The sequence below is a fragment of the Callithrix jacchus genome, chromosome 2 (assembly GCF_049354715.1).
Source record: "Callithrix jacchus isolate 240 chromosome 2, calJac240_pri, whole genome shotgun sequence".
Classification (NCBI taxonomy): domain Eukaryota; kingdom Metazoa; phylum Chordata; class Mammalia; order Primates; family Cebidae; genus Callithrix; species Callithrix jacchus.
This window is the reverse complement of record NC_133503.1, coordinates 193,837,880-193,859,186: the sequence shown is the minus strand read 5'-3', so window position 1 is coordinate 193,859,186 and position 21,307 is coordinate 193,837,880. Positions and strand designations below refer to the sequence as shown.

General features: G+C 38.1%; 1 protein-coding gene across 17 annotated transcripts in view; it reads right to left on the bottom strand.

The window, feature by feature from the left end:
• Positions 1-21,307, bottom strand: part of CTNND2 (catenin delta 2) — a 967,235-nt gene that overhangs the window by 771,095 nt on the left and 174,833 nt on the right. For 16 of the 17 annotated variants that reach the window (XM_035292306.3, XM_035292310.3, XM_017969987.4 and 13 more), the window contains exon 2: positions 10,817-10,953. In XM_035292306.3, coding sequence (XP_035148197.2) covers positions 10,817-10,953 — 137 coding nt within the window. Of the gene's footprint in view, positions 1-10,816; positions 10,954-21,307 lie in introns of those variants that run through there. The other variant, XM_078365660.1, reaches the window with a different exon arrangement.

The following is a 21,307-nucleotide window of genomic DNA, read 5'->3' as shown; positions in this document are numbered from 1 at the left end:
CTACAATCCAAGATGAGCTTTCACTGGGGACACAGCCAAACCATATCAAACACATACAACACACCACCATTAAACATAGAAATAAATAGTAAACACAAAAAATTACTTCAAAATCTGTAATGATTAGCACATTTTAATATGACATCAAGAGTTTCGTCAAGCACAAATATGTGAAAGATCTCTCAAACAGGGCCGGGCGCGGTGGCTCAAGCCTGTAATCCCAGCACTTTGGGAGGCCGAGGCGGGTGGATCACGAGGTCAAGAGATCGAGACCATCATGGTCAACATGGTGAAACCCCATCTCTACTAAAAATACAAAAATTGAGCTGGGCATGGTGGCACGTGCCTGTAATCCCAGCTACTCTGGAGGCTGAGGCAGGAGAATTGCCTGAACCCAGGAGGCGGAGGTTGCGGTGAGCCGAGATCGCGCCATTGCACTCCAGCCTGGGTAGTAAGAGCGAAACTCCGTCTCAAAAAAAAAAAAAAAAACTCTCAAACATAAAAGGCATATAAAATAAGCACTAAAGCAAATAATCGAATTGCTCCGAGACTCTGGGACAAGGGCCTGCTTTTGAATGGCAGCTTAAAATCACTGATATGATAAACTTGGCTTAATTGTATACAAACAAAAATAATTAAGTGTATTTGTGTTCTTTCTGTGAAAAATTACTGATTCATGTGCTAGCATGGTAGGTGTTTTTTTTCCTTTTAAGTAAAACAAAGCACACGGTCTAGTTTCAAAAAAAAAAAAAGCAGACATATTTTATTAATGAAGGATATGGTTAATAAGCCTCATTTTAAACTGAAAATATTTCATTCCACCTGATTAAATGAGTTTCGATTGAGGCTGCTTATAGAAAAATATTGCAACTTGAGGGCCTAGGATTCATTGAAGACAACGGGTGCATTCTGAAGCAATATGCAAGCAGCCCACGTGGAAAACCCAGATCCAATACAACCATTCAAGTAAGTACAAAAGTATACGATCAATGTAACACTGAAAATGAGACCCTTGTACACAAAATAACTAAGGATTTTTACCACAATTAAGCAAACATTTACTTTTGTGTTAAAATAAAATGGAAAAAGACAGTAGGTTTATTCCTAAGTCATCGTCTCAATAGAAATATACTGAACACCTCCTCCGTGGCTGGCACTACTCCAAGAGCTGGTGACACAAGAGTAAAGAGGGGAGACAAGGCCACATCCCCATCCAATAAGCTTTGGTGAGAGTTAGAAAAATATTACAGTTATTATTACTACTACTAACAGTAATATGTCTATTATGGAAATGTCTCATTTCTATTAAATCAGTTGACTATAGCTAATTATTGAAAGGTTTTTCAATGTCAGCAAACAAACCAGTAAAGCTCCTAGTATGGTAGTTTCTTATCTTGGGTCTCCATGAAGATGGAGTCATCATATCACTGCAGCGTTATTCAGGCCATGTTCTTGGGGCATTCGGGTAGAGGGATGAGGTATTATTTTCAGTATGAGCAGAGGTCTCAAAAGTGAGAGTATTTACACTGTAGATGATTCATTTTAAGAATAAATTACCTCTGGCTTTTGACAGGAGGTCTCCAGTAGACAATTTCAGGTCTCTGAACAGTATCTGAAGTGTGTGGTATTGTTTAATAAAATAATTACATAACAGTGACTGTTTTGTTAATAAGTGGGCTGGATACCAAGCTTACCTGTCTGGGTGGAGGGTTTCTTTTCTGTTGTGTAAGTAGTGGGCATGGGTGCTGGCAAACAGGGCTACAGTTGTATTCCAAAAGCTCTGAATCAAATAAAACACTTTAAACACCTTTGGTTGATATCCCAGAGTCCTACTTTTCAGAACAGAAAATACGGCAGTGTCAAAACTACATGTGGATTGTTTGTGATTTACAGTAAGAACTATGGAATAGTTAAGACTTTTTTGTAATTTTAATTTTTAATTTGAACATAACTTCTTTATCTTTCCAGGATGTGTAACTTTCAAAAATGCATCCCCAGATGACTAAACCTATTGACTCGGGGGATTGAAGCTATTTAGCCCTGTCTCTCTAGATGGTGAAGATTATCTGTCAAAAGTGATATTGTTTTTGCCTTATTGATATTGAGTTGTTCCTTCACACAATAATTAGGCAAGTGGCCCAGCTGCTTCCTGAGGCTATGAGTAGAATGTGAAAGTCAGAACTTGTCCTTAGTGAAAAAGGAGGATGCTAATCTTCACTTTTCCATGCCAGAAGGGCACAGAGCCAGCTCATTTAGAGCCCAGGGCATGAACTTACACGTGCCTTTTATGATTGCAGCCCAGTGACAGCAACTTGAACATGATTGATGGGCTGCCTCAGGCATGTTTACCTGTGTCACTGATGCACACTAGAGATAACTCCAGTCCAGGCCACTGACGCCCAGCAACAGGAGTCTTCAACTAAAGCAAGAGTGGGTCTAACCCGCAGTATTCCCTTCCTTCCTGTGACATTTTCTCTACAGATGCAATTAACTAAAAATGAGGTACAGCAGTTCCTTAAATTATTTGTATTTGGGTTATTAGTGATTACTTTAAAAAATATACTGCAGATCAAATTAATGTATAAATTCCCCATTCTCTTCTCCTAGTTAAATAAGATTTAGACTGGCAGAGAACACTATCTAACTTGACCTTAGCAAAACCTTGGTCATAGAAAAGTATTTTTCTTGGGAAAATATTAGACGACATATTGTAGGCCTATTCTTTTGTCTAAATGATGAGGTCGTGTAGTGTAGCAGAGAAAAGAAAGTACTAAATTTTCAATTCAGTGAATAAAACAATTTAATTTCTCATTTCAATTCTGCACCAATTTCCTGTATGGCTTTTGGTAGGCACACTGAATGTTTTTTAAAGTCTCAGTTTCTTGATCATAAAATACATGCTGAGCAAAATAATTAAAGAAAAAAATATGTTATTTAACTCTATATCTGAGGATGTATTTCACATGTAGATTTTATAGAAATACTTGTTTTAAAAAATATGTAAACTAAAAAAATTTATCATCTGTTCTTTTTAAAAATGTTTTTATTTTTAGATACTATGAACATTGATTCCTTGCTCTATAATAATTCCTGTGTTTTTTGTAACCATTCCTACCATATCTGGTTCCATGTCTCTGAAAAATCAATATTTCCCCCGATAAGCTCCCTCTGGAATATGTTATTGGTTAATTTCTTGCTTTATGCAAACCCTTTACAGGACACTGACTATTTTACCCCAAGAGCCCCAGCTTTCGTGGCCTGCCAGGGGCTCCTGTCAGTAATTAATGATGACATATTTTTCAAGTGAATTTGTAAGGGTCTTGAAACTCTTTTTTTTAAGCCTTTGCTCCAGGCAGTGTCTGTCAAAGCAGACCCAATGATTAATGTACAAGGAAGTCTGACATGTCATTTTTTTTCATACTGAGAAAACAGAATCAATCTAAGACATAAACAAAGGTAAGAATGTGAAATAAAATTATGATATTAAATAATTCACAGTGAATCTGTATCACATACCTGTTAGGAACATTTTCTTTTTTTTTTTTTTGAGACAGAGTTTCGCTCTTGTTACCCAGGCTGGAGTGCAATAGCGCGATCTCGGCTCACCGCAACCTCCGCCTCCTGGGTTCAGGCAATTCTCCTGCCTCAGCCTCCTGAGTAGCTGGGATTACAGGCATGCGCCACCACGCCCAGCTACTTTTTTGTATTTTTAGTTGAGACAGGGTTTCACCATGTTGACCAGGATGGTCTCGATCTCTTGACCTCGTGATCCACCCACCTCGGCCTCCCAAAGTGCTGGGATTACAGGCTTGAGCCACCACGCCCAGCCGAAACATTTTCAAATAATATTAAATGATATAAAAAAAATTCCTCAGAGAATGTTAACTGTACAAAGAATAATAAATATTTATAAAGCAAAATGAAAATTTTGTAAAGATAATATTATATTTGTTGTGGTACATTTTTTAAAAACGTGATTTATTTATTTTCCTATCTAAGGTTTTAAACTTTTATATAATACGCATGAATTACCTTTATAGTGGATAATTCATAAAAATTATAATTCATAAAAGTTACCACAACACCATACTTAAGATATTCAGTATGATTTTATATATAAATATTTAATAGTGAATTACAGTAGTAAATATGACAGAGGCATTAGAAACAGTATAATGTCATGTTACAAAACCCCACATACTAAAAGCTTATTTTCCAATTTAGCATGTAACACCCAAGTGTCTTTTTTCCCCCATAATAGCCTCCAGTGCTCTGTAAACCCAACAACTACTAGTAAAAGAGAACAGAGCATAAAACCACCAAATGTGTTAATTCTTGAAATGGAGTTTGGAGTTATCCAAAGGACAGACAGGTATACAAGAGTCAAGAAGAGTTCCAAGCTAAAACTCTAAGGAAAATATTAAGCTTTAAGGGGGAAAGGCCAAAATAACTTGCAGTAACTAACAGAATACAGATAAGAGAGCATTAGGAAGCAGGGGTGGAGAGGCAGAGATGATGTATCCAGAGTTCTAGAATTATTCATCCTTTACTGGAACTCCCAGCATACATTGCTAAGGCTTAAATAAGAAGTTTATGATTTGTTTCACCTTGATTTATAGTTTGAGTTGTCATTTTTCTGATGCACAGGGTTAACAAGGAAACAACACACTTCAAATGCAGGTGGTCCCATTAATCTCATGCTACTTGACCAGCCCGCTCCTTCAAACACGAACTTCATAACTTTACATACACACTCATTTCCTTTCTTTACCCTCCTGAAGTCTAAACACCCCATCTGCCCAATCTATCTACAATTCTGCCATCCTGTACATGTGATATTCACAAGGCTTTCTGATCCTTGCTCCCACTCCCTTCATATAAAGCATATCATGTGTCATGACCCAGTTCTATGGATTCCTAGCTTGTATCTTTATCTCTGGATTCATGGCTTAAAACAGAGGATCGCTATTCCTAACACAGCTGAGTTTCTGCCATAAAAATTAAAGGAACATCATGCTTTTTTTTTTTTCATTTCTAACCCACACCTGGCTTGAAACAAGAAATAAAAATTCAGCAATCATGTAATTCTCATTTAAATTTTGATATGTGGAGAAAGTTCAACTGGTAGCCCTAGGCCATGGATAATTCTTTCCTTCTCTCACTAAGAAAATATAAAGTTCACTGGTCTTCGCAGATAATCCTCTATCTTCTTGACCTTTCCTAAAAGTGTTTTAACTTATTCTTTTTCTTCAATGATAATTTTGTCATTAATTTCATAAAATGCTTTCTAAAAATACCATCTGAAAATTGATTAATAGCTATCGGTCATTTTCCGAATAACACATTGTGTTATCAGAAATTATTGTTGCACATTATAGTAACACTAATAATGCTGAAAGATTCTGCAATGATATGTGGCACTGAAAAAACTAATTAAGGGAGTATTTTATACTGAACTTATTTCAAATAGTATTCTGTTATATAGAGCTAAGTTACTTTTAAAATTCTAAATGTAGAAGCTGAATAAAAAGTAATGTATCCTATCCTCACAAGAGATAATATAAAAGATCAAGTTTCTTTCGATTTTAAATGAATCTTTTTAAATGCTTCCTTGTGGCTTCATATGACACAACATATAAAAAGTACTCAGTGTCATGGTTTGCCTCATAGTGAAAGCCCAGAAATGTTGGCCGGGCACAGTAATCCCAGCACTTTGGGAGGCTGAGGTGGGTGGATCACAAGGTCAGGAGTTCAAGACCAGCCTGGGCAACATGGTGAAACCCTGCCTCTACTACAAATACAAAAATTAGCCAGGCATGGTGGTGCATGCTTATAATTCCACCTATTCAGGAGGCTGAGGCAGGAGAATCACTTGAACCCAGAGGTGGAGGCTGCAGTGAGCTGAGATCATGCCACTGCTCTCTAGCCTGGGCAACAGAGTGAGACTCCAACTAAAAAAAAAAAAAGGTAGTGTCTTACTCTTATTCTTCTATATTATATACAATAAGAAAAACAACTAAAAGGAAGAGACTGTTTGTTCTGCTACCTAAGAATCACTAATATCCTAAATAATGGTACTCATAAACTCCTCTAAAATCAAGAATATGGTTCATAATGCTTGTGGAACAAAAAGAACAATAAAAATTAGTATAGCAATAGCATATCTGGAGACATAAATGCTCTCAATTTCACATTTTTTTAATCTGTAAAAATCACCTGGAGTTTGATAATACATTGACCAAAGAGTTTTCTTACATTTTTATCTATAATTTTTTATGTTTTAAAACTCTTTACATACGATTGTCTTGTATTTTTAACTCCATTGCTAACTACTTGAAGACCAACTCAGATAAAATTTTTAAGAAATGTATATAAGAGAAATGCAAATCAAAACCACATTGAGATACTACTTCACACAAGTTAGAATGGTGATCATTAAAAAATCTCAAGATAACAGATGCTCGAGACGATGTGGAGAAATAGGAACACTTTTACACTGCTGATGGGAGTGTAAATTAGTTCAACCATTGTGGAAGACAATATGGAGATTCCTCAAGGACCTAGAAATAGAAATTCCATTTGAGCCAGCAATCCCATTACTGGGTATATACCCAAAGGATTATAAATCATTCTATTATAAAGACACATGCACATGTATGCTCATAGCAGCACTGTTTACAATAGTAAATACCTGGAACCAACCCAAATGCCCATCAACGATAGACTGGACAAGGATAATCTGGCACATATACACCATGGAATACGATGCAGCCATAAAAATGATGAGTTTGTTTCTTTTGTAGGGACATGGATGAATCTGTAAACCATAATTCTCAGCAAACTGACACAGGACCAGAAAATCAAACACCGCATGTTCTCACTCATAGGCGGGTGATGAAAAATGAGAACACATGAACACAGGGAGGGGAGCATCACACACTGGGGTCTGTTGGGAGGGGCCGAGGGACGGACAGCAAGGGGGTGTGGGGAGGTTGGGGAGGGATAACACTGGGAGAAATGCCAGATGTAGGTGGCGGGGGGATGGAGGTAACAAACCACATTGCCATGGGTGTAGCTATGCAAAATCCTGCATGATCTGCACATGTACTCCAGAACCTGAAGTACAATTAAAGAAAAGAAAGAAAGAAATATATTTAACTTAGCTTTTACTAAAAGCTAAGAAAAAAAGGAGAAAACTTTAAGAATGATTTAAGATACAAATCCCCCAATGAAAGAGATGTGCATCAGACCATCCCCAAAAAGCTCATGGAATCTGCTGCTTGTTGACTCAGCTTTCACCTAGGCAGATGCTGCACATGTCCCAGATGCTGGGACCTAATTCCCAGCCTCTGACTTGGGCACCTGGGGCTTCTCTATCTCAAGTTTCCAGAACACATTTGCTTCTCTGCAAACATCACTTATGTGTCACCAAATAAACTCACCCTTGCTGTCCAAAAATGAACAATGCATTTTTTAATTCCTCAGAAAAAAAACTTTTCAAGTAATATGGTTTGGCTTTGTCCCTACCCAAATCCCATCTTGAATTGTAGCTCTCATAATACCCAGGTGTTGTGGGAGGGACCCAGTGGGAGGTAACTGAATCATAGGGGCAGGTCTTTCCCATGCTGTTTTCCTGACAGTGAATAAGTATCAGGAGATCTGATAGTTTTATAAAGAGGAGTTCCCCTGCACATGTTCTCTCTTATCTGTGGCCAGGTAAGATGTGTCTTTCGCTTTCTACCATGATTGTGAGGCCTCCCCAACTATGTGGAACTGTGAGTCCATTACACCACTTTTTCTTTATAAATTCCCCAGTCTCTGGCATGTCTTTATCTGCAGCCTGAGAATGAGCTAATACACTAAGTTTTTGTTAAATTCTCATCCAGGATTTTGAGAAGTCATTTTATTTACAGTAACACAGTTTTGCCTTAAACAGTCTGTGCACTCTCAACATTCAAACTTCAATCTGAGGTGAGTAAATATTTCCTATTATCCAAACCCAACTAATATTTATTCCAGTCTCCCAAATATAATTTCCATTTTTGGTGTTCTTACCTACCCCTATGTCTTCAGTCTGTTCCCACCTCCATCTAACTGAAAAACACATATGCTTATCAATGTTAATAGTTCAATTTGTTTCTGTCTATACTTTTCTAGATGCTCATAAATATGTATAAACCAAAACATATCTAATGTTATGATTTTTAAAAAATAGGATAACTTGCTATATAACTTCCTTTCTAAAATTCTCATGGATTTTTTCTCTAAAGGTTAGACATATAGCCCCAACTCATTTTTACTAATGACTATATAATATTTATAGAAAGAATATAATGTTTTCAACTCTTCACCAAGCCATATTTTTGGCTATTTGAAATAATTTTATAATAAATATACATACACATAAATTTTATCTATATAATCACTAATTTCTACAGAATATATATATATAAAATTAAACAATAGTTATTGAACATTTTAAATGTGGATGCATAGAAACAAATCATTTCACAAAAGAAAAATTACAGCAATTTATATTCCCATTTGGAATGAAAAAGAATGTGGATTTCCCCAACCCTTAACTCTTACTTGGCATACAATATAAACTACTTTTCAACAGTTGTCTACCTAGTAGATTAAAAATAAGTCTTATTTTCAGTTAAAATTGAATGTCCCCGATTGTTATATTAGAGAGGACAATTCTGAACATTCATTACTTGCTTTCATCTTCCTTCTGTTTATTTCCTTGGCCTGGTTTTCTATTCTTTAATTTCTCTTTTTCTCAACAACATTAGGAAGTCTTCATATATCAATTTTATCAATACTTCATTATCCTGTGGCACATATTTTCTCTTGAACCATTTTTCTTTTCTACTTTGAGTTTTGTCTTGCTATTACTTTTAGTATTCATATTGTAAAACACATCAACCATTTTTATATGGCTTCTGGGTTTCCTCTCTTAATAAAACCTTGCCTACCTTTAATTTACAAGACTCTTTCCCCAAAGTTTCTTCTGTCAACGCTTTTATTTTTACAGTTACATTTTTTTCCCCCGTGAGATTTATTTTTCTTTAAGCTGTAAGTTAACAGTTTTAATTTTCTTCCAGAGGTTGAGTCAGTCAGGACAACACAATTTAAGCCACTTTGTAATGAACTGAAATACTAATTTTAAGTGAATAGGCATAGATATATATTTGAGTCTGTTTTACATAGAGATCATCCTTTATTTTGAGCCCATTGGGTAATACTGTGATTGGTATGTTTGGTAAGATAAAAATCTCACAAAACTTTCCTTGCATTCTCATATTTTATACTTCCACTGGTCTTTAAAATAGTTTGATCCAGTTTGCCAAAGAAACAAACAACCAGCCACAGGATTCTGATTACACTTACCTAAATTTTATATCTTCATTTGGGAGACAGTAATATTGTGATGATACCAAGCTCCATGCCATGCCTTTCCATTCATCACGAATTACTTTATGTCTTTGTGACAAAATAATTTTCAGCAGACAGGTCTTGTCATTTTTTGGTTACATTTATTCTTTCTGCTTTAAATTTTCTTACTACTCAGAAGTTAGCAGCCTAGCAAGACTTTCAGATCACACCTGAATAAGAAAGCATGACATAACCCCACTATAACAATGTAGGATCCTGAGGATGGGCAGTGGTATTAACACCCTTTGTGGTCCCTTTTTCCATTTCCCCTTTAAATGTATCAGAAAACAATCTCAAGAGTAAGCTTTGGAAAGCAAACTAATCAAGGAGTACAGTCTAAAGCTCAACCCAATCCCCTGCTTCCTATTTTCACTCAATCTATTCAACTCTCCCTTGAGAACCTACTTAGCTACACACTTCCTGACCAGATGGTACACTTTTGACTGATAGCATCATTGATCCTTTCGGTCAGTGGGATGACGGTTTAGGTGGTTTCCCACCCTTATCTAAACCAGTTTCCACTCATAAAACAGAATCAGTTTCCTCTAGAGCCCTTCTTCTTTTTGAATAGAGTTGCTATCCTTAATTCCTTCCATTTTAGGCTCTTGCTCTGCTGAGATGTTCCTGGAGTCAGCAGCAACAGATCACATAACCCAAGCACAGCAGGCTTTTTTAGTTAATATAAAAAAACAACTGATATATTTTCTAGCACACGTTTAGAAGAAGCAGTAAATGAAAGATTCTTGATCGGCCAGCTGTGATTATTTATTACTTTTTTTATTTATAAGAAACATGACTTTAATAAAGTGACATTTTAAATCTAAGGTTCACATTTTATTTACTTGTGTATTTTTTGGCAAAGTAATGTTGGAGGCAGAATTGTTCAGAATTTTATTTGTTTGAGAGGGAAAGTGTTAGACTGAATCCTTCCAGATCCATCTCAGAAAACACTGGAAAAAACAATTTGCCTTGACTTTGATGTGATATTCAATTACTGTCATACATAATAACTTTTAACCTCCTGGATATAGTTTAACTTTTTATTAGATTTTATATTTTCTAAGACTAATTATTTCACTTTGTACATTTAATAGCATGAAACGTCAGTCCCATCAATGAATCTGCTGAAACTTCACCCACAGGAAATTTTGATTGTAAAGTTGTTTGTTTTTTTCCCAATAAAATATTTTTTCAAGAAAGGCTGCCTGAAACATGGGAGTCAAAAGGAATTTTAATCCCATTATAGTATTATTTATATAATAAATACCAATACTCTGCTAGAAAATTATGAGTTTCTTTCAATATAATATTTAAAGTTCATCTAGAAAAACAATTAAAATGTCCTGAAACACATGTCACAGAAACGGAATGTCTCTACCTGTTCTTTGACTGAGGCAAGGATGGCAGAGGTGGTTTCTGTTTCAGATCCATCCCCGTTGGAGGTGTTTAAGCCGGGGCTCAGGGAACTCGTCTTCTCTGAGGCTGATGAAGGCTGGTCTGGGACAGGCATAGCTCCTGCAAGGCAAGAGGACACGATCAATACAATCAGATATTGACACTAAACGGGCACAATCAGATCGATTTAAGGATACACACCGAAAAAAAAGTAAAACTATGAGCTGCTGAGAAAGAACATAACATAATTATAGAAGGGGAGAGACACAAGAAAGCAAAGTAACAGTATAAGAAATAGAACGTTTTACCCTTTTATCAGCCCCAACTAAATTCCACTTCACACTCACACCTTGTGATTTGTCTTTGAGATAAATGCAGAAATGATGAGAAATTAAAGGAGAGATTATATGAGTAAAGCAATAAAGAAGTAATGAGTCTAAGAAGCGAGTCCAACTATAAATTTATGACTATTTTAGGCAAATGTATTACCTGCCTATTGGTACATGTGTTGTTATTATATGTTTCCTTCTTGGTTCCCAGCTCGTATCTCTTATAGACCCTATTATAGTCTTGTGGTGGTGTTGGGTGTGTCTGGCCCCAGGAAAGCAATCTCTGAATCTCATGCCTCTGAAAACAATCTCTCTGGCCTTCATCTAACCTCCTTTTACCTGCTCCAAGGAAGGACTCTAATCCTCCCTGCCTCCTTTCTGATTGTGGGTCATAAGACCATCCTTCCACAGAGAGTCCTGCCCCCACGCCCTGGGGAAAAGAATGCTGATGTCAAGAAGCCTCCTTAAAACCCCAGAGGCCTGGGTTTGTAGAGCTTCTGGAAAGCTGACCACGTGGAGGTGCCTGGAGGGGGTGGCACATTGGAAGGGCTTGGAAGCTCTGTGCCCATTCCCCCTAACTTGCCCTACACATATCTTCATCTGTATCCTTTGTGACATCCTCTGAAATAAACCTGTAAACCTAAGTGCATCCTGACTTCTCTGGGCTGCCTTAGCAAATTAACAGAATCCAACCCAGGAACTATGGGAACCACAGCTTGAACCCTGTTGGTCAGAAGTTCTGAGGCCTGGACTTGCAGTTGGTGTCAGGGGGGATGGGACATTCTTGGGGACTGAGTCCTCAACCTGTAGGCTCTGACACTATCTGAGAGTGGACAGTGTTGTAGAGAGTGCCAGAACTGAATTAGAGGATACCAGCTGTGTCTGCTGCTTGGTGTGTGAGGAGGAAAAACCCACACATTTGGTCACAGAAGTCTTCTTCTGTGTTGATGATTGCTGTTGTGTAAGAGTAGAATAAAAAATAAAGTTCGAGAGGGTTTTTCCTAAAATAGCATATTTCCAACTCAAAAGAAAAACTATCAGACATTCCCCTTTGTAAGAAAATCATACAGAAGCCATGATTAATAATTTACCAATAATTAAAGAGACACCTGAATTAACATAAGAAGCTTAGTCGGTATTATGAAATACAGTCAATAACTAATCCACTCCACAAATATTTACTGAGTTCCTAGTCTGTGACGGACAGCAGACAAAAACTGGCAAGGCCATTTGCCACAGTTGATTTTGTCTGAGTTCATTTATGAAAGAAAGCAGAAATTCAAATAACATTAGACCCAATGCATAAATGGATGCATATGTACAGGTTAAAAATAAGACTCTCAGAATTGTTCCTATCTTTCCTGAACAAATAAATGAGATTGCTCTGGTCTGAATGTTGATGTCTCCCAAATTCATACGCTGAGATACTAATACCCAAGGTGATGGTAGCAGGAGGCAGGACCTTTAAGAGGGGATGAAGTCAAGAGGGTGGAGCCCCCATAAATAGGGTGAGTCCTTATAAAAGAGGCCTGAGAGAAAATTCTCAATCATCCCACTATGTGAGGACACAGCAATAAGGCATCATCTATAAACCAGAAAGTCGGCCCTCACCAGACACTAAATCTTCTAGGACTTAATCTTGGGCTTCCCAGCTCCAGAACTGCAAGAAATAAATTTCTGTTGTTTACAAGGACCCAATTTATGGTATTGTGTTATAGTAGCTCAAATGAACTAAAAAGGGGACTGAAGTATTTGTCATATATATCATCTAGCAATGATCAGCAGAGAAAGCAATAGTTAACTGAGGGTGATATTTACCAAAGCATTACAAAACCCCCATCTCAATAAAAGACTGAGAGTAAATAGAAATTATTTTCTTGCCTAAAGCTATTATATTACATATCCCTCCAGGAACCAGGGTTGTGTAAATGTTAAAAGATACTTTCTATTATGCCATATCTAAGCATCCTGGATTTTACATTAAGAGATGTTTATTTCCACTGGAGCCTTTGCCCTATGTTTTTAGCTATGTCTAGTTAATAATTTAGAGATAGGCAAACCTAAAAAGGCCCCATTATAGAATTTTACTTAAAATATATAACAAAAAAAGCAGTCATTCAAATTTCTTATTGAATATTCCATCTAATTTTTGAATTGTTTAAATTTTATGAGGTAATTATAGTAATATCACCAATGGGGATTGGAATAGCACTGGAAAAGTAAATCTGTTGCAAACAGAATATGTGAGAAGTTTTGAGGAAATAATATCAACAAAGTAGAATTTGAGAAAAGAGTAAGGATCAGATTAAATATGATTTGGCAAAATGCAACCATAGCTAAAAAGTTTAAAGTATTGAAGGTGACGAATGCCAACAGGATGAAAGAAAGACATTTGCATAATTATGGTGATGGGTTAGGAAGAACATAATAAAGTATACTTATGTATTCGACATGCTTTCTCATATGGTTTTCTTATTTGATCAAGTCTCTTAATCACTTAGAATGTAAACAAGCAGTTCAGCAAATGTGCCCAGGTAAAGAGTGGAACCTATGAACTTCCACTTAGGAAAGGTTTGAGAGATGGGAGAAGAGAGCAGAAAGTGAGAAGGAAGGACAATGCGGCTCTTGCGTGCAGTCACCTCTGATCTTCCAGATAGCCACTGTGACCTTGTATCACCACTTCTACCAATGTCCATGGGTTCACAGGGGACTCTATACAAGATGATATGGTTTGGCTATGCACTGCTCCCCCAATCTCATCTTGAATTGTAGCTCCCATAATCCCCACCAGTAGTGTGAGGAACCAGGCGGGAGGTAATTAAATCATGGGGGCAGATTTTGCCTGTGCTGTTCTCGTGATAGTGAATAACTCTCATGAGACTTGATGGTCTTAGGAAGGGCAGTTCCCCTGCACATACTCTCTTGCCTGCCACCATGTAAGACATGCCTTTGCTCCTCCTTCACCTTCTGCTATAATCATGAGGCTTCCCCAGCCATACATAACTGTAAGTCCATTAAACCTCTTTTTCTCTATAAATTACCCAGTTTTGAGTATGTCTTTTTTTTTTTTTTTTTGAGATGGAGTTTCGCTCTTGTTACCCAGGCTGGAGTGCAATGGCACAATCTTGGCTCACTGCAACCTCCGTCTCCTGGGTTCAAGCAATTCTCCAGCCTCAGCCTCCTGAGTAGCTGGGACTACATGCATGCACCACCATGCCCAGCTAATTTTTGTATTTTTTTTTTTTAGTAGAGACAGTGTTTCACCTTGTTAACCAGGATGGTCTCGATCTCTTGACCTTGTGATCCACCCACCTTGGCCTCCCAAAGTGTTGGGATTACAGGCATGAGCCACCGCACCCGGCCCGAGTATGTCTTTATTAGCAGCATGAGAATGGACTTATACATAAGGAGCACCTCATGCCGAGAAAAGGGGAGTCTTACCTATTTTAAATTACTATTTGTTGTTTTCTTTAAATTGTATTGGGCCCACGTTAATTCAGGCCCTGAGTCAGTATTATTATCAACTTATTTCAGACAAAGAAATTTTTTAAAGGCCCAAAGTTATTAAGTCACATAAGTGGGCCCAGAACTCAGGCTTTCTGCCTTTTAATTCCTATTTCAATGTCCTTTGATGTGCCAGCCTATTTCCCGTAACCTGTACTGCCTCCTAAATGCTACTCTGCAAACTAATTCTTATAAAATGAAACTCTTTAAAAGTATAACAGTGACCTGTCATAAAAAAATATGGGATTTAATAGGCACTGAATCAAGGTTTCTCCCTGGGCACTTGACAAGTGTGACCCACACAGTATGGAGCATAATTAGGCCTGTTTATCTCCTTTCTCCTTACAGCAATAACAGAAAGAGAAGTGGAATCTTCAAGGCTTATTCCACCATACAGAGCTACTGCTACCTAAGGCAACCTCTATTCCTGAAGGCAAATGACTTTGAATAATTTCCATGATTCATGATTTTTTAAATAAAAATTTAACTATTGGTCCTCACTATATCTGGAAGAAAAGACAGTCGCCCTCCAATCACAGTCTTCTCATATCAGGGCACACAGAAGACAGAGAGGAAACCTGCAAAAAACCTGCCCCAATCAATCCCCGATAGACTTGGGGTAAGTATAAGTAGTGTTAAGCCTCTAACTTTGCAGTTATATGCCCAAATACTTTAGTCTTAATCACAGCCAATATACTAAAAAACAGTATTTACTCTGTGCTAAATCCAGTAAATCTGGAAAGTACAGAGAAATAAAAAGCAAAAAGCAAGAACAAAGGAAGAGCAACCACCAGCCATTCTGCCATCCGAGACAAGTACAATTACTTTGACGGGGATTTTGGTAATTTATTATTTCTGATATAACTTATTCTGTACAAATATTTTTACATAATGAGGTATTAATGCAAGGTTTTTTATTTTTATATTTTGCTCAGCAACATCTCACGAACAATTTTTTATATCAACAAACATGTATCTACAATTTAATGATAATGAATACTTAGTATTCAATAATCTGTTTCTGTTGAAAGTTATCTACCTGTTTTTTATATGTGATTTTTACTCCATTTTACATCTATGACATGTTCAATAGATGGGTTCTGAGCAGTAGAACTGATAAAACAAGGAATCTGTGTATTTTTCAGCCTTTTGCTAGCCGAAGTCCTGCTGTCAGGCTGGTCTAGCCTACCGGTGTACTGGAAGGGTCATGAGAGTGTCACCTCTCAACAACGTTAACCACACTGATCTCCATTACCCTCTCGGGCTTCTGCCAACCTGATACAGAAAAATGCACCTCTTTGACTTTGGTTTTATTCAACTATGAATACAGTGCACATTTCCCACAGATTTAGTCATCCTGTACAGCACTTCTTGCCACCCTTGAAATGGTTACCATGTAAGAAGTCTTCCCATATATGGTAGAATTATAATCTGCAAATACCCAAGCTGTATTTTAGACAGACCCATCTTCCACATGAGAAAAAGAGACAGCAGTGAGGGAAGAATAGCCCTAAATTTCAGGTGGGTTCTTCTAGCAGAACTTGGTACAAACAAATCCTATGTCTAGAAAATGATAAAACAGCAATACTAGCAGTTTCAGGGTGCAAGTCAAACTACTTTATGCCCATACATGCATGAACAGTGTTACGGACAGAACTGTGTTCCCCAAATTCATATGCTGAAGCCTGAACCTCTCATGTGACTATATTGGAGATGGACCCTTTAGGGAGGTGGTTAAGGTTAAATGAGGTCACAGAGCGGTGGGGCCCTAATACAACAAGACTTGTTGTGCTTATAAGAAGAGTAAGAGGCCAGGTGTGGTGTCTCATGCCTGTAATCCCAGCACTTTGGGAGGCCGAGGTGGTGGATCATGAGGTCAGGAGTTCAAGACCAGCCTGGCCAAGATAGTGAAACCCTGTCTCTACTAAAAAAATAATAATAATTAATTAATTAATTAATTAGCCTGGCATGGTGGCAAGTGCCTGTAATCCCAGCTACTAGGATACTGAGGCAGGAGAATCGCTTGAACCTGGGAGGCGGAGTTTTCAGTGACCTGAGATTGCACCACTACACTCCAGCCTGGGTAACAGAGTAAAACTCCACCTCAAAAACAAAAAAAAGAAGAGCAAGAGACATCAGAGGTCTCTCTCCCCCTTTACATACACATAGACAGAGGTCGTAAGAAGACACGATGAGAAAGTACTGTCAGAAGCCAAGAAGAGAGGCGGCCTCGTGGCTCCTTGATCTTGGACTTTTGGTATCCAGAAATATGAGAAGATAAATTTCTGCTATGTAAGCCATTTAGTCTGTAGTACTGCGTTATGGCAGCAAAGCTGACCAATAGGAGAAGGGTTCAATTGTTCTCACCTTGCTTTCCCTTCATTCCCCTGGGGGCTGGGTGTGGAGTCTTGGGAACTGACAGGAGCAGGGCAAAACATCTCTTGGTAACACCTTCCTCCAAAATGAATCACAGGTCTCAGGAGGAGGCATATGTCCCACCCTTGCTTCAAATCCACATGCCAGGATAAAGCAAAGCTTACAGAAGGAGGTACCCCAGTGAATGAAATAAACCTGCAGAACAAAACGGTACCTTAAACATCCATAATACTACCACTTCCATAAATGATGCAATAAGAGATTCAGAAAAATTGGCTGGCACGACAATAATAGCAAAAGCAGGTAGGCCCTGCATGTTGAGCCTTCTTTTCAATTTGAACTTTTATAACCATAGGTAATAAGATGTTAAGATGTCCAAACAAACAGTCTAAACTTTTCTTTCCCAAATAGGAATCTCAATAAATTTACATTACACTTGGCAACATCCTAGAATCTTATCTGCATTCTGGAAGGCCAAACTCTCTTGCCATCAATGCAGGGACAATAGTAAATGTCATGTTTTATTGACATCTGTCATATACACAAACACACATACGTACAAATTCTTAATATTTGAACTTGCTCTTTCTTTAGTCACTTCTCCACAGCAACGGATGACTTACACATCAAAACATGGCCATCTTCAACGGAATAACTGACGATGTCTGTGCCAGACGACCATCCAGTTAAGTGACACACTCAGCATTCTTGTGAGTGTCTTGGTGGTCTCCTCCTCTCCAATTTAGCAGTAAGTTCCTTTGGCTATGATATGGGTTTTTCTCCTTAGTTTCTCTCCCCTCTCTGTGGGCCATGACCTGTTATCCTTCCAATTCTCCTCTCATTCTGTCACTCTTGGGGTCCTAGGGTCCTAATGCTCTGAAGTCACATGCTTCAAATTCCAGCATTTCCAAACTCCAAGTATGCTGTGGGAAGCTAGGGATTTCATGAGTTAGACTCGTACTATAGCAGACCCTAGTCATATATGACTATCTACATTTTAATTAAAATAACATTAAGGCCAGGTGCTGTGGCTCACACCTGTAATCCCAGCACTTTGGGAGGCTGAGGCAGGTAGATCATGAGGTCAGGAGTTCAAGACCAGCCTGACCAACATGGTAAAGCCCTGTCACTACTAAAAATACAAAAATTAGCCAGGCGTGGTAGCACGCATTGTAGTCCTAGCTACTCAGGAGGCTGAGGCAAGAGAATCACTTGAACCCGGAAAGTGGAGTTTGCAGTGAGCCAAGATCACACCACTGCACTCCAGCCTGGGCAACAGAGTGAGACCCCGTCTCAAAAAAAAACATAAAAAACTAAAAAGTCAATTAAGTAATTTCAACTATTCATATTTCAAGTGCTCAATAGCTAGAGATGGCCAGTGGGTACAGTATTGAATGGTGAAAAGTGGAAGATGTCCATTACTGCAGAAGGCTCTACTGATGGCCCCAGTCTATACCCAATAGGCAACTCTGATGTAATCTTCCATCAGCAGCTGAATCCAGGCAGGAGAGGTCTTGAGAAGCAGTCAGATTACAGGATAATTTGAAGGGAGAACTGGTGGGACTCCTGAAAGATTCTATGTGGATGTGAGCCATGAAGAGAGAAGTCCAGGTGAGTCCAAGGTTTTGGCCTGAGTGACCGGTCATCGGCCAAGATGTCAAGACTGTCAGTGGGGCAGACTTGGGACAAGGAAAGTCAACCTTGCCTGCAAACTTTTCAACCTGAAATCGACCTGTGACTCCTCCATGCTGCTGACATCTGGGCAGCTGAGTTCTCTGGCCAACCACACTCTGTTGTCAGTCAGGGAATGTAAAGATTGATGACTTCTAAACGTTGCTTGTCAAATCTTGTTTCCCCTCCTGTTCCTTCGCTTCAGGAAAGTCCCTTTCTATCTTTTGTCTTAGAGTAGCTAGAAACATTTATAATTCCTCTCTCACTTTCTTCTTTTCCCTTCAGCCACTGACTTAAAGCCAGGGACTCCGATGTTAACTACCTTGACTTCCTACCCACTCGCACCAAACAAACAAGCAAACCCTGAATATGGCTACACTTAGCCTTCTTTCCTTCTCTCATGCCAATCAAAGAAATGACTTCCATTTCTTCCAGAGAATACCCACCTCCCTGTTCTTGACCCTATGTCCTAAAACACAAATGTTAGCAAAATAGAATTACTTCTGCTTTTGACTTTACTTCTATCCTTGGGCATTACTTTCATAATTTGCCATCACCTTACATGCAAGTGAATAATGAAATAGGGCATCAGAACACCTCAAGTATTGTTATTTAAATATATATGTAAATATGAGCTATTGAATGTTTTTGAAATTTACATATTTTAACATATTTTATTTTTAAAATCTTCTACTAAATAAGTGACATTTTAAAGACTCCTACTATGTATAATTGAAGAATGAGCATAAACACCTTCGTATGCATATTAGGGTACACAGAAGGTGTGAATTAGTGCAAATTAGCAACATGAACAACCGTATTGAGCACCTCATTTGTGTAATCACCCTCATCACCGAAACTGCAGTTCTCTACCTGTAACTAGTAGGTCGCTACCAAGAGAAACAGGCATCATGTCATTCTTGCTCAGACGTGCTCTGCACGTGTAAAAACATATTCATCCTCACTTTTTACTTCATAAAGAGAAATCTGAAGTTATCGCTTATCGTAATATAAACGATATAATAGTTATCAAAACTATATACAATTAAGGCAGAAACTCAGTCTGTCTTGGTCTATGTTCAATTTCCCACGGCTAGCTCAGCATGTAATATACAGAATCTAGTTAAAATATTTGTTGAGCTAATACATGAAGGATTAAAGTAAAATTGATAATAATTGCTTACAAGATCATGTAACATAAATAAAATGGGCTTTGCATTAGGAACATTTCTCTATGTGATATTTGAAATGATACTCCTTTATTTCAACTCAGAAATCCTCTGACTAGCTTAAGACCTTCCACTCAGTCAACTATAGAAGAATGATGTACACCTTGGGTAAGTGGTTATTAACGTAGAAACATCGAACAAGCAGGCTTCCGGAATCTGATACTTGCAACCAATAGCTTGCAAATAGAATATGGCGAAACATATAGAGCACATCACGCAAGGATGGGAAGCAGCACCACGGAGCTATGCCTATCCAAGTAGAGGTCATGTATACATTCAATCCTGTGTTACATCCCCCTACGCTATTTTACTTGGTAATGTTTCTTTTTCTGAAAACAATGGACATTATTCAATTTCTTACATTAATTGTACCCTCACCAATTGTATGGACTCCTCTATGTTTCCTACTTCTACAATATTAATTGTCCATCAACCTCCTTATGTTTTACTTCCTGTTAACATTTCTGGTGATTGGTATGATGAAAAGGCCTTACAAATTTTTCATGAAGTTCATAAACTTCTGTTAAGACCCAAACGATTTATTGGTATTCTCATTGCTAGTATTATAGCTATTGTTTCTGTTGTGGCTACTGCTGCCACTGCGGCTATGAGTCTTGCTCATAGTGTTCAAACTGCTTCTTATGTTAATCATTTGGCAAAAAATATTTCAGTTACTATGGGAACTCAAATAGACATGCAATCGCAAGGGCATAAGTAGACAAAGGCAGGAGGCAGAGAAATGTTCAGTTCCACCTGAGAAGTTGGGGGTGTGGCATCAGGTATTATTCATGGAGTCAGCCACGCAGGTCATTTGCTGCTGGAGAGGAAGATGTGATGGCAGGAGGATGGAGAGCTGGTGGGATCTCAGGGTTGAGCTCATGTCAAACACAAGGGGATGATCATTCTACCTGTGTCTTCACAATGGTAGGAACAGTGGGAGGTTCAACATAGGTTGGTGGGTCAGGAAGCCCATTCTATCTCCTTGTAAGAGCTATTCATTGAGGAGGATGCGACCGTCCTGCATATCACCACAGACTTCCTGTCCACCTGAGTTATTATTCTTAGTGACATAAATTATGTGTGAAAGTAAAAAGGAAGCTTCTGTGGTGACTTCTACAAAGCAAGATGGAATGGTGTTGCTCACACAGGGGAGACACCTAAGCAGCCAGGCTCTAGCAAAATGTGGTCAGTGAGGCTGGGAGTGAGTCTTCCTTTAGCTATGTTCTAAATGTGTCACAGTCCTCTTTCTAAAGCATGATCTCAGCCACTTTCATCTAATCTTAATAAGCATGACACTAACAATCTATCTATCTTAAGAATATTATCGAAAAGGTAGTGCTTTTAAAAACAAGCCAGTAGTTAAGG